This window comes from Salmo salar, chromosome 02 (assembly GCF_965601325.2).
Source record: "Salmo salar chromosome 02, fSalSal1, whole genome shotgun sequence".
Taxonomy (NCBI): domain Eukaryota; kingdom Metazoa; phylum Chordata; class Actinopteri; order Salmoniformes; family Salmonidae; genus Salmo; species Salmo salar.
The window spans coordinates 34,726,314-34,741,355 of record NC_138292.1 but is presented as its reverse complement, the minus strand read 5'-3'; the positions used below and the strand labels follow the sequence as shown (position 1 = coordinate 34,741,355).

Sequence of the window (15,042 nt, the reverse complement as noted above, 5' to 3'; positions counted from 1 at the left end):
CAAGGATAGTGAATATGCCACGTTTTGAAAATGATGCTGATCTGTACAATGTACTAGACCCATTTCCCCCACTGTCCGGTATAGGCCTGTGACGACGATCTTTTTCTTCTCCTCCTCACTGAGGTGAATGGTGCATAAAGATCCCCACAGGGTTGAATCATCAGGGTACATTTTACAGATCAAATCGTGTAGTTGAGGGTCATATCATAACTCATTAACAGCCCTCCTCCACTTCAAAAGGAGGCCTAAGTTGGTTCTATGCAGTCAATGTACTGTCATTTCTATTTTCCCATTCATAAAGTAGCATAGTGGTTAAGAGCATTAGGACAGTAACCGAAAGGTCGCTGGTTCGAATCCCCATGTAAAATCTGTCTGTACTCTTGAGCAAGGCACTTAACCCTAATTACTCCTGGAAGGAATTCTGGAGAAGAGCGTCTGCTTAATGACTAAAATCTAAAAATGTTAAAAAGAATACAGACACAGAATGTTAAAGTTAATATGAAGATTTTATTTCAATTTTTTTTAACCTTTATTTAACTAGGCAAGTCAGCTAAGAACAAATTCTTATTTACAATGTTCAGGGGCAGAACGACAGATTTTTACCTTGTCAGCTCGGGGATTCGAACTAGCAACCTTTCGGTTCCTGGCCCAACGCTCTAACCACTAGGCTACCTGCCGCCCATGTAAAGGCATCGCTGAAGAATCCTACTATTGACATTTTTCACTTTAACTTTTCTTGATTAGGTTTAACAAAGATTCATATTAAAAGCATTCACATTCAATTCTCCATTTCAGACACATAGCAATAACTATTTTAGTGAGTAAAACGTACTAACACAGGGTGATCAAGCAAGCAAACATTTCCCTCTTATTCACTAATGTTGTAGCTAGCTAGCTAAGCCCCTGGCACACTGTCAACATGTTAATTGTTGTAAAACTCATGAAACATTTGGGTAATGTTATTTCACTATTTACATTGTACTTTGGCACATTACAGACCTTTTTTAAAACAGGACAAATTAAAAGACAGAAACCAGTTGCTTTCCTTTTGACTGCAGAGGAGAGGTGAGGGGCCAGTGTGACATCACTTCCGTGGTAAGGGCCCAGCATTCTTCTGGCTTCTTATTAGTTAATTTTGTTATTAGAAATGTGCAAAGGTACAATGTCAGTCATGAAATACTAAACTAAAACGTTAACTAAATATGATTATTGTTATTTAAAAAAAATGATTTACATTTTTTATTGAAGCAAGAGGTCACCAGGAAGTGACATATCACTGACCTCTCACCCCTCACATTCTCCTCCTGTGTAACCAAAATAGAAAGAACATCATGTTTCTGTCTTTTAATTTGTCCTGTTGGTAAAGGTTCAAAAGTACAATGTTTGTCTTAAAATAGTGAGATAGCTGCCATTGTTTAACTAAATGTTTTATGACACTTTTGAAACGTTTATTGACAGTTGGAAAACATGTTGACATTGCCAGGGGCTTAGCTAGCCCCTAGCTAGGATTACTAACTTAGTGAAATGGGGGAAATGCTAGCTAGCTTTACCACCCTGTGTTAGTACGTTTTACTCACTTAAATACAGTGAGCTCCAAAAGTATTAGGACAGTGACACGTTTTTTTTACAGCTAGTCTTTGCACAGGACTAAATTTCGCTTCCCCCATCCCTCTCACTATAACCTATATGAATTAGCATGGTGTCATGGCCTTTCTGGTTAAATGTGCCTCTGTGTTCCCCTCAGCTGGCATCAATCAGCGCTGCGTTTGGTCCCACACAATGCAGCCCTTGACTGGGAACCTCCATTTGGCTCGGCTTGGCAGGGCGGCTCTTTTTATCAATACACACCAATCTTTACTAGCAAATTCACCCCTTTGAAAGTCAGTTTCCTCTAGAGGTTTTCTTTGGGAGGAGCTGGAGGGGGGGGGGGGGGGGTCGAGACGTTTGTTTAACGTTTGGCTGAGTGACATGGTTGCCAGGGAGACGGAAGTGGGTGGGGGGACTGGATGGTTAATGTTTACGTGGGGGTGTTTGTCTGGGGGTGTTTGTCTTACAGTGCCGCAGTACTCCCTGTTTGGTGTGCGTGCATGCGTGCAGCACAGGAGGCTACTGAGGGAGGACGACTCATAATAATGACTAGAATGGACATGGAAAGAATGTGTTTGTGTTTCGATACCATTCCATTAATTCCGTACCAGCCATGACTAGGAGCCCGTCCTCCCCAGTTAAGGTGCCACCTGTGATGTGCAGATAAATAGTTGTGTGCTGTCCAACACACCATACTGTTCTACTCTCCCACTAGCTAGCCTACTTGCACATTCCAGTGTATTCATGAATCGAGGTGCTCTCCCATGGTGAAACTGAAAATGGAGATGACCCCAACTCTTACCTGCACTCTGCCATTAGTCACACATCCACAGACAGGATATTCTCACTCTTTCCTTTCCCCTCCTCTTGACTTCCCCCTCCTCTCTTATTTCTCTCCCTCTAACGTGCCTTCTCTTGTTCTGTTCACCTTCATCCGTCTTCTTCTGTCATCGCTCGTTCATGTTGTCCCCCTCATCCGTCCCAAAAATGGAAGTATTGACCTCCTGTTCAGGTTCAACTCTCAGACCACACCTAGAGACGCTGCAGAGCCACCTCCCTCTCATTGCTCATTCACATGGCTTACGGCGTTGACTTGTAGAGAATGTTACTGATGAGTTACGGAGTTGACTTGTAGAGAATGTTACTGATGAGTTACGGCGTTGACTTGTAGAGAATGTTACTGATGAGTTACGGAGTTGACTTATAGAGAATGTTACTGATGAGTTACGGAGTTGACTTGTAGAGAATGTTACTGATGAGTTACGGAGTTGACTTGTAGAGAATGTTACTGATGAGTTACGGAGTTGACTTGTAGAGAATGTTACTGATGAGTTACGGCGTTGACTTGTAGAGAATGTTACTGATGAGTTACGGAGTTGACTTGTAGAGAATGTTACTGATGAGTTACGGAGTTGACTTGTAGAGAATGTTACTGATGAGTTACGGAGTTGACTTGTAGAGAATGTTACTGATGAGTTATGGAGTTGACTTGTAGAGAATGTTACTGATGAGTTACGGAGTTGACTTGTAGAGAATGTTACTGATGAGTTACGGAGTTGACTTATAGAGAATGTTACTGATGAGTTACGGAGTTGACTTGTAGAGAATGTTACTGATGAGTTACGGAGTTGACTTGTAGAGAATGTTACTGATGAGTTACGGAGTTGACTTCTAGAGAATGTTACTGATGAGTTACGGAGTTGACTTGTAGAGAATGTTACTGATGAGTTACGGCGTTGACTTGTAGAGAATGTTACTGATGAGTTACAGAGTTGACTTTTAGAGAATGTTACTGATGAGTTACAGAGTTGACTTCTAGAGAATGTTACTGATGAGTTACGGAGTTGACTTCGAGAGAATGTTACTGATGAGTTACGGAGTTGACTTCGAGAGAATGTTACTGATGAGTTACGGAGTTGACTTGTAGAGAATGTTACTGATGAGTTACGGCGTTGACTTCTAGAGAATGTTACTGATGAGTTACGGAGTTGACTTCTAGAGAATGTTACTGATGAGTTACGGAGTTGACTTCTAGAGAATGTTACTGATGAGTTACGGAGTTGACTTCTAGAGAATGTTACTGATGAGTTACGGAGTTGACTTCTAGAGAATGTTACTGATGAGTTACGGAGTTGACTTGTAGAGAATGTTACTGATGAGTTACGGAGTTGACTTGTAGAGAATGTTACTGATGAGTTACGGAGTTGACTTGTAGAGAATGTTACTGATGAGTTACGGAGTTGACTTCTAGAGAATGTTACTGATGAGTTACGGCGTTGACTTCTAGAGAATGTTACTGATGAGTTACGGCGTTGACTTCTAGAGAATGTGGTGTGGGTGAGTTATGGAGTTACGGAGTTGACTTGTAGAGAACGTCTTCTATGGCCTCGGGAGATGGATTAACATGAATGACTTGGATGAGTCACTGTGTTGACCCTGAAGCCTTGTTTCCATTGGCACTTTAAATCAGGGCCCCATTCAATCACTCATCATTCTAGTGGACAACAGGAAACAAACTGCTTGTATAAAGTACCTTTGCGTTACAGAGTTGGCGCTTGATTCAGAGTTGCTTAGGTAAGTTGCTTCTGGTGAATGACAGCAGGCACTGATTCTCTCTGTCTCTGTCAGGTGATCGCGTTGGCAGATGCAGCGGAGGAGAACCGGGCATGTCTGAATCAGGCGTTTGTCCGCCTGCGCAGTGCCACCCACCTCCTCATCCTCCTGGTCTCCCTGTGGCAGGGCCTCAACACAGAGCAGAACGCCATCCTGGAGGCTACGCTGCTACCCCTGCTACAGGACACACCACAGCTGGTGAGACACACACACTGTTACCCCTGCTACAGGACACACCACAGCTGGTGAGACACACACTGTTACCCCTGCTACAGGACACACCACAGCTGGTGAGACACACACACTGTTACCCCTGCTACAGGACACACCACAACTGGTGAGACACACACACTGTTACCCCTGCTACAGGACACACCACAACTGGTGAGACACACACACTGTTACCCCTGCTACAGGACACACCACAACTGGTGAGACACACACTGTTACCCCTGCTACAGGACACACCACAACTGGTGAGACACACACTGTTACCCCTGCTACAGGACACACCACAGCTGGTGAGACACACACTGTTACCCCTGCTACAGGACACACCACAACTGGTGAGACACACACTGTTACCCCTGCTACAGGACACACCACAACTGGTGAGACACACACTGTTACCCCTGCTACAGGACACACCACAACTGCTGGGAGCACACACACACACACACACACACACACACACACACACACACACACACACACACACACACACACACACACATATTGCTTTCTCTCTCTCTCTCTCCCCATCTATCTCCTGGCTGCTTGACCCAAGTCTCCCCCTCTGACCCTGGAGAATAAACACAAAATACCTCAGTGATCCGCTCTGAAGCCCCTAAGTGGTTCTGCTACCACACACTCTCTCCCAGGTGCCACTGAATATACTCCTGGCAGCTCCACAGAGGATGAGGACGGTGTTACTGACCTGTGTGTGAAGAGAAGAGTTATATTTATACAGCGTGAATGTAATCGGGACAATGGAGAGGAGACGAATAGGCCTGATTCCAAACCATATTGTACACCCTTCCCTCTCACCCTCACAGGTATACAGGGAGTAACGATGTTTCCTACCACAGGCCTCCAATAGGCTAGTGAAGTTTCAGATAGTGTAGCTTTGAACTGGAGCCTGTATTCAGCCCTGATGTCCCTTTGGTCAAGGAAGGCAGTGGCAGTGAGAATGCGGTAGGGGGGGTGAGGGGGACATGTTCTGAGAGGGCCAGAGGGGCCTTGTTGAGTTGTCTATGTGTGTCACAGGGGAGTTGTTCTGTTAGTAATTTAGACCGTCACATAAACACGTGTGTTGAGAGAAGCCCTCCATGAGTCCACGTGATACGACGACAGATTTCTGCCCCCATAGAGACCGAAAGTGTGTGTGTGCTCTCACCAGTTGTGGTGTGTCCTGTTGCAGGGCCAGCTGTGTGTGTGTGTGGTGTGTGTGTGTGTGTGAGACAGACATATACAGTAGTTCCATAGCCCCTCTGTCTGTTAGGGTTTCCACTGTGATTAAACACATGACATCTCATCTCATCACACAGGTTAGAGGTGTATCTATATACAGTCCTCTCTATTTACCCAATTTCACACCAAATACCCCCACTGCCCCTTCAAGAGGGACATAGGGACAGGTGGCTAACACACACACACACACACACACACACACACACACACACACACACACACACACACACACACACTGACATCTGCAAACACAACCTCACTGTGATAGACACCCCCTTACACACATACACACACTTTCTCTTTCATCACCACACACACAGTAAACGCGCCCGAGAGCACACATCCGAGTAGACATCCAGTCAGCCTGCACCTGAATGGGCTGATGAGGCCCCAGAGAGATGGAGTCACTGAGAGTGTGTATGTATTTCGATGTGTTTATTGTTGCGGTTGCTCTTGTGAATGAGATTAAGTTAATGAAAGGTAATTAGGGTCAGGCCCGCTGCATTAGCCCATACGTGTGGAGAGATGGGCTATTTTAGGAAGCGCTACTCACACTGGACAGAAATAAAGATAACATACTGTACGGAAAAGACAAGGCCAGGGGCTAATAGGAGCATCTCACACACATACATGAGGGTGTGTGCGTGCGTGATAGATTTATGTGTGAGTAAGAGATTGTCTTTGACCCCTCGTCTCACCTATTTGACCTCAAATTTTTTTCATCTCCGGTGAGGTCGTCACAGGTGAACGAGATTCCCTTTCCCAACGGACGCTCCCAGGACTGGAATTCCAATTGGGATAAGTCCTTGGAATTCCGTGGATTGGAATAAGGCTTCTGTGAAGGATTGGGAGGAGTGGTAGAATGGATTAGAGAAGAGAGAACAGAATTAGGTGGGAATGAGAAACGTTGGAGAGAGAAAGAGGCACTAGATAATGACCTGTGCAACTGGGCTGATTAAACCAGGAAAAGGGGAAGGGGGATGGAGATGGAAGAGGAGAAAAGCTGCAGAGGAGAGCTCTGCTGTGCTCCCTGTTCCCCCACGACTGTGTGGCGTTGCACGACACCAACTCCAGCATCAAGTTCGCTAACGACACCATGGTTGTAGGCCTGATAACCAACAACGACAAGTCAGCCTATAGAGAGGAGGTAAGTGAACTGGCATTGTGGTGCCAGGACAACAACCTCTCCCTCAATGTCAGCAAAACAAAGGAGTTGATTGTTGACTTCAGGAAGCAGAGGAGGGAACATTCTCTGATCCACATCAACAGGACTGCAGTAGAGATAGTCAGCAGTTTTTAAGTTCCTCGGGGTGGTTGAGGGGCAGCTCTCGAGGGGAACTGGGCCGGTGGCCGAGAAGTCAGGTCGCTGGTACGGTTCCCCCGAATCGTCTGGGTGGGGGATCTGTCCTTGTGGCCTTGGCCTGGGCACTTGACCCTTGTTGCTCCTGTGGGTCGCTCTGGATGGGAGTCTCTGCTGGATGACAGAATGTAATGTCATTTTCAGCAGCTTCACTGCAGATTGTATATAATAAAAAAGTTCCTTGGGGTCCACGTAACAGAGGACTTGACATGGACCAACAACACCACCATTCTTGTCAAGAGAGCGCAACAGCATCTCTACTTCCTAAGGCAGCTGAAGAAATTCAGCATGCCACCCCGGGTCTTCTCCAAATACTACCACAGCACCATCGAGAGCATCCTGACCGTTTACTACTGCAAGTACTGCACAATTTAACCTCTCTGGGGTATGTGGGACGCTAGCGTCCCACCTGCGGGACACACTATTCAACAGCCAGTGAAATAGCAGGGCGCCAAATTCAAAATCACAAAAATCTCATAATTCAAATTTCTCAAACATACAACTATTATATCCCATTTTAAAGATGTACTTCTCGTTAATCCAACCACATTGAAATCGGACAAAAAGGCTTTACGGCAAAAGCATAACATTAGATTATGTTAGGACAGCGCCTAGACAAGAAAAACCACACAGCCATTTTCCAAGCAAGGACAGGCGTCACAAAAACCAGAAATACAGCTAAAATTAATCACTAACCTTTGATGATCTTCATCAGATGGCACTCATAGGACTTCATGTTACACAATACATGTATGTTTTGCTCGATAAAGTACATATTTATATCCAAAAACCCCATTTTACATTGGCGTGTAATGTTCAGAAATGTTTTGCCTCGCAAAACTTCCGGTGAATGAGCACATCAATTTACAGAAATACTCATCATAAACGTTGATAAAATATTCAACTGTTACTCAAAGAATTATAGATACAGCGGTTGCATTAAGGAGAAGTGTGTCAGATTTCCAAAAAGCTTTACGGCGAAAGCAAACTATAGCGCTCTGATATCAAAACAAGCCATACAGACACCCGCCATTGGAGTCAACAGAAATGACAAAAATTACATTATAAATATTCACTTACCTTTGATGATCTTCATCGGAATGCACTCCCAGGAATCCCAGTTCCAGAATAAATGTTTGTTTTGTTCGATAAAGTTCATCTTTATGTCCAAATAGTTCCATTTTGTTTGCGCGTTCAGTCGAGTAATCCAAATCCACTGTGCTCGCGCAGTGAGTTCAGACGAAAAGTCAAAAAAGTTATATTACAGTTCGTAGAAACATGTCAAACGATGTATAGAATCAATCTTTAGGATATTTTTATCATAAATCTTCCATAATATTCCAACCGGACGATTCCTTTGTCTTCAGAAATGAAAAGGAACACACCTAACTCTCACGGGAGTGCGCGAGATTGAGCTCATGTCATTTTCTCAGTCATCTGACTCCATATGCTCTTATTCTCTCCCCATTCACAGTAGAAGCATGAAACAACGTTCTAAAGACTGTTGACATCTAGTGGAAACCTTAGGAAGTGCAAAATGACCCCATTGACACTGTGTATGAGATAGGCAATCACTTGAAAAGCGACAAACCTCAGATTTCCACACTTCCTGGTTGGATTATTTCTCAGGTTTTTGCCTGCCATATGAGTTCTGTTATACTCACAGACATCATTCAAACAGTTTTAGAAACGTCAGAGTGTTTTCTATCCAAATCTACTAATAATATGCATATCCTACCTTCTGGGCCTGAGTAGCAGGCAGTTTAATACGGGCACGCTTTTCATCCGGACGTCAAAATACTGCCCCCTACCCCGATGTAGTTAAACACCTTCTCCCCAATCCCCCATTTCTCTGATACATGTGTAAATATTGTACTATAAATTGTGCCTTCCTGTATTATACTTATGCTAAAATGTTTATTCTATTCTACTGAGCCATTTACTTTGTTCATATTCTTATCTTTTATTATTTCTTATTGTTGTTGTATTGTTGAAGGAACCTGCAAGTAAGCATTACGCTGGGAAACCTAGTCAGTTAGACAATTGAATGCAGTCAGCTGAAATGTGTCTTCCGCATTTAACCCAGATAGGTGCGGGCGGCTGCATTAATTGACGTCCACAGGTCCCGGGGAGCAGTTGTTGTTGGGGGTTAACTGCCTTGCTCAAGAGCAGAACAGCAGATTTTTCCTCCTTGCCGGCTTGGGGATTTGAATCAGTGACTTTTCAGTTACTGGCCCAATGCTCTTAACCGCTAGGCTACTGCCACAGTATACTATGTGTATCCTGTACATACGACTAATAAAACTTGAAACTTGAGAGGGAAGTTTCTCTCTTGTCATCTCTTATCCTTCATGACCACTGATCCACATCCATAGCCTCTCTTTGCCGCAGTAAAACAGGAGGGAAGAAGGTAAGGGGGAGAAGAGAGTAGGAGAAGGGTCACAGGAAACACATCTCTCTGGTAATTGACGGGGCGCTCATTTAGCTTGGCCCGACCCAGCAGATTGATGCGGCCAACCAGAACAACCTCCTTCTCCCCCTCTTTTTTTTCTTCCACTTGTTCTCGCTCTCTGTTTCTTTCCCTCACTTTCCACTCTGCTGTGAATAGAGCTGCTGACTCTTAATGTCTCAGTTCTATTTCTGCACCCGTCTTCCCTGAAGTTTACATTACTACAAACTAGTACTAGAAACATCTCTACCGCTCGCCTTTTCCTCCTCCCCCACACTTCCCTCTCTCCATATGTCTCCCTAGCTGTCTCTTCATTTCCTTTCTTCTTCTCTTGATGGAAATTGAAAGGAGGAGTATTGTCGGGAGTTGAGTTCGATGTTCATTTGATTGTGGGAATAATGAATTGCAAAATGCACAGAAAGCAGAGCTAACTTCTCATACAATGAAAAAGGATGATACGGTTTGCTTTTACATCAGGTCATATGTGGAACTACTAAAGTATTAAATGATATCAAATAAATATTTATGGATTAGTCGGGGGATTTGATTCTATAGAGATTATTTTGCTTTGCTTGGCTCACAGCATGACATTGTATTTCCAGTCTCTTCTCATGCCTGGTCTTTAAATTACTTTTCCAGTCAAGTTGAGCATGTCAACTCTGAAGGATTACTGTCTGAACCTTTGTCAGTCCCTATGGGAGTCCCTCAGGGCTCTATATTAGGCCCCATTCTGTTATCCATAATCACAAGTTATTCTGAAATCGCAACTGGGATTTCCACAATGTGCATTGTCAGAGGGGAAGTGACCTCTATTTATTACCAGACAAACAGACTTCTCCATTCCCCTCCAGCCTCTTGTTCTCCTGAGCTTCACTTTCTCTTAATCACAAACAAAGATGTCCAAGGTCGTCCTCAGCGTGCAGGATGTCCATTATCACTCTACCATATGATTTGCCATTTGGGCCAGTTCCAAACCCATCGCTGTGCGCTTCACTGCCCTTCATTTCAAATTGAAATTGAGAAGCCAGGTAGCCGGGCAGTTAAGAGCGTTGGGCCAGTAACCGAAAGGTTGCTGGTTCGAATCCCCGAGCCGACTATGTGGAAAAACTCTGCCCTTGAGCAAAGCTTAACCCTAATTAAGTAAATGTATATCCTAATATTGTTACCCAGCTGGTGAAATCTGTACTGTTAGTCCAGTTCAACATGTTGGGGGTCCTGATAGCCTGTTGAAGGTTATTGTTTCAGTGTGAGTTGAGATCTATGTTCTACTGCCTTCTTCCTTTCTCTCACCTCTACTGCTTTCTCTCCCCCTTATATTTCTCTCTCCATTTCATTCTCCTTTTTTTCTCTCTCTGTCTCTCTCTGTGTCTCTCTGTCTCTCTCTCTCTCTCTCTCTCTCTCTCTCTCTCTCTCTCTCTCTCCTGAGTAATGTCAGGTCTCTTCCCTGTTATCATCATTACAGGTCTGATTACCTGTCATTAGGGCTCATTAGGGGCCTATCAGCAGGGGGGCAGCCTCAGCCCCACACCCTGACTACCTGTCGACACCCCCACGCCCCGCTCGGTCCGCCTGGACTATCTTAGATTGTGTGTGTGTGGGGGGGATGTGTGTGTGAGAGATGGCCAGACAATATATTTTTCTCTTTCTCCGGGAGAGGAAGTTGGATTGAATGATAATTGGTCCTGTTTCACGTCTGAAGGATTCACATTATTGGCTCGTCTGTAGGGTGAATTTTGTATCTGCTCTCTGTGTCTCTGCAGAATGTGCTAATCTGTGTAGAAACAGTATACGGTTTTGTGTGTGTGTGTGGCTGGCGCACGTATATACTGCCACACAATACCGCATGCCTATGCCGGCGTGTTTGTCGTCATACCTGTGTGTGTGTGTGTGTTTCTCACACACGGAAGAGATCAGGCAGTGTTTAGGCTAGACTGGAACGGAACAGACTGATACACTAGTAGCTAGATAAACAGACTGTAAATAAATACGACAGTAGTACATGGTAGTACATCGTCCTGGACACAGGGGGCACTATGCATTCAAGGCCAGACTATTGGGTTGTGACGGCTTACAATCTGATCTGAATCTCACCTATGCATGTATGGACCACATGCCCAGCTTCTCTCTTTCTCCCAGTTGTTTTCTCTCTTTCGAATTATGTCACTTTTTGTTCTCTCACTCTTTCGATAACTGTCTATTGTTCTCTGCTGTCTTTCCCCATTTCCTACTTTACTCTCCCTAACCACCCTGTCTCATATGCTCGAATAACAGAATACCTGTCTCTCGCTCTCGCTCTCTCTCAGGGTTGGGAGGAGAGTGTGGACGCGGCCGTGTCTCACCTCCTGAGGACCTGTCTGTCTCGCAGCCCTAAGGACCAGGCCCTGTCTCTGTCCACCTCCCAGCTCAGCATGCCCAAAGACACGGTCCGCCTGAAGAAGCACATCACCCTGCTGTGTGACCGCCTGGGCAAGGGGGGACGGCTGTCCCTGGCCTCCGAGGCCAACGTACCCACACCAGTCATGATGCCAGGTGAGAGAGGGGAAGAGTGTTTGTGTGTGTCTCGGTCTCTGTGTGTGTGTGTGTGTGTGTGTGTGTGTGTGTGTGTGTGTGTGTGTGTGTGTGTGTGTGTGTGTGTGTGTGTGTGTGTGTGTGTGTGTGTGTGTGTGTGTGTGTGTGTGTGTGTGTGTGTGTGTGTGTGTGTGTGTGTGTGTGTGTGTGTGTGTGTGTGTGTGTGTGTGTGAGCAAAAGCAGTTTCTCTTCATTAGTGTTCAGTATAGCCTGTAATGATGCCGTTAACCCCTTCCTCTGAGAATGCCTAATAAATCCTGTCCGACTGAGGTGTGTGTGTGTGCACGCTCTGTCTGTTGTTCCAGTGTTAACCCCTGGCTGTGAGAATGCCTAGTAAACACTATTCCCCTGATAAAGGTGTTATGGTTGGAGAGAAGAGCACATGTCTCAATCATAGCCCTGTTTATGGCCTTCACACACTCTCAGGCCGACAGTGGTGTGTGTGTGTGTGTGTGTGCGCCCAACCACCACCCCCATGGGTCATTGAGTTCTAACAAAAATGTGTGTGTCTGAACACAATGTGTGTGTCTGGCCAAATACCTTTTTACCCCCACTCCTTTTATGCTTCTTTCTCCCTCTTCCTCCCTCTTCCTCCCTCCTCTCTCTCTCTTCCTCCCTCTTTGGTTTCTTCCACCCTCTCCCCCTTGCCCCTCTTTAGCAGTCACCCCTCACACGTATAAGTGTGTTGATGACAAATCAACTCGACCATTTCCCTTCAGTAGTTCTCTCCCTAGTTTCCACCCCATCAAACACAGCAGTTGATTAATGTGAGATGTTTAATATGATATATGAGGACTGTTGATGGACACAGGGGCAGTATTGTGAAGCGGTAGGTAGCCACCAGCCAGACTAATGAATATGGATACAGTGGAGGGAGGAAATATTAACGATGGTTTTCCAGTTGAAAACCTCCCGCTCCGCAAATAGAATTAGTTGCCTTATTGAGTGCTTTACGCATTCAGGCTTTGGAGTTTGTAATTAATTCACGACATGGATATGGGTTCTTGAACAATGTAGAATACTTTGAGAGTTCTGGGATAGTGTATTGTATATATTTTTTTTTATGTATTTTGATGTTAAGCTTGACATTGTTTGTCATGCTGTGAGCCAAGCAAAGCAAAATAATCTCTATAGAATCAAATCCCCCGACTAATCCATTACAGTACATAACGCTGTCATGGTAGTGACATAGAAGCTAGGGTCTTTGATAAGTTATGACAACTTAGGCAGCTTATGCAGTAGCTTGGGACTGCTACTGTATGGATGTGGGCAGTAAACCAGAAAAGACGCAATAGTGTGTGTTATTTGGGACTACTGGAGGTATCCCTTATATGATGTCCGTCCAGGGTGTGTGTGTCAGAGTCCTGCACAGCTTTTGTGGAGCCGCATCCGCTCCGCCCCGGGCCTCATCAATTCCAAGCCCCACCCGATATCCGACATCAGGACAGATTTTTTTCCCCCAACCCACCCGCAAAGTATTGTTCCGAGAGCCGATCCATGACCCACCAAATAACATCCAATTTTTGTAATTGTTTTCATAACTCCGTAGTAGTATGCTATTATTCCCCTTCCCTGCATGAATTCATTTGTCTGGATGTCTACTCAACATTTGTATAAAAGGAAACCATGCCATGAATGAAGAACGATAGGCTACCTTTTTGTCTACACCATGCGATGCGTCACATTGACGACTCAAATCGTTTCGATAATCAAATAGTGTAAATGAAACTTAAATTAACAATTGAATAGTGCATTCGCAAAGTATTCAGACCCCTTCACTTTTTCAACATTTTCTTACATTACAGCCTTATTCTACAATGGATTACATATTTCTTTCCCCTCATTGATCTACACACAATACCCCATAATGACAAAGTGAAAAACCGAGATTTTAGATATGTTTGCAAATGTATTAAAAATGTAAAGAAAATATTTTTTTATATCCATAAGTATTCAATCCCTTTGCTATTAGACTTGAAATTTAGCTCAGGTGCATCCTGTTTGCATTGATCATCCTTGAGATGTTTCTACAACTTGACTGGAGGCCACCTGTGGTAAATTCAATTGATTGAACATGATTTGGAAAGGTACACACCTGTCTATATACAGTGAGGTCCCACAGTTGACAGTTCATGTCAGAGCAAAAACCAAGCCATGAAGTCGAAGGAATTGTCCGTAGAGCTCCGAGACAGGATTGTGTCGAGGCACAGATCTGGGGAAGGGTACCAAAACATTTCTGCAGCATTGAAGATCCCCAAGAACACAGTGGCCTCCACCTTTCATTCTTTTTTAAAACTTTTTACCCCTTTTCTCCCCAATTCCGTGATATCCAATTGGTAGTTAGTCTTGTCCCATCGCTGCTACTCCCGTACGGACTTGGGAGAGGTGAAGGTTGAAAGCCATGTGTCCTCCGAAACACGACCCTGCCAAGCCGCACTGATTCTTGACACACTGCTCGCTAAACCCGGACAACTGGCAACTGTGTCAGCGTGCATGCGCCCGGCCCGCCACAGAAGTCGCTAGAGCACGATGGGACACGGACATCCCGGCCGGCCAAACCCTCCCCTAACCTGGACGACACCGGGCCGATTGTGCGCCGCTTAATTTTTTTAATTTTACGTTGATTTAACTAGGCAAGTCAGTTAAGAACAAATTCTTATTTTCAATCACATCCTAGGAACAGTGGGTTAATTGCCTTGTTCAGGGGCAGAACGACAAATTTTTACCTCGTCAGCTCGGGAATTCGATCTTGCAACCTTCTGGTTACTAGTCCAACGCTCTAACCACTAGGCTACCTGCCACCCCATCGGTCGCGGCCAGCTGTGACACAGCCCGGGATCGAACGTGGATCTGTAGTGACGCCTCAAGCACTGCAATGCAGTGCCTTAGACCGCTGCGCTACTCGGGAGGCCTGGCCTCAACCATTCTTAAATGGAAGAAGTTTGGAACCACCAAGACTCTTCCTAGAGCTGGCCACCTGGCCAAACTGCGCAAT

The 15,042-nt window shown here is 44.9% G+C and overlaps 1 protein-coding gene across 2 annotated transcripts in view; it reads left to right on the top strand.

Moving 5' to 3' along the window:
- LOC106581206 (protein PTHB1) overlaps nt 1–15,042 on the top strand; it is a 205,479-nt gene that overhangs the window by 96,440 nt on the left and 93,997 nt on the right. For both annotated transcript variants that reach the window (XM_045702702.2, XM_082962193.1), the window contains 2 exons: nt 4,216–4,398; nt 11,783–12,008. In XM_045702702.2, coding sequence (XP_045558658.2) covers nt 4,216–4,398; nt 11,783–12,008 — 409 coding nt within the window. The remainder of the gene's footprint in view (nt 1–4,215; nt 4,399–11,782; nt 12,009–15,042) is intronic.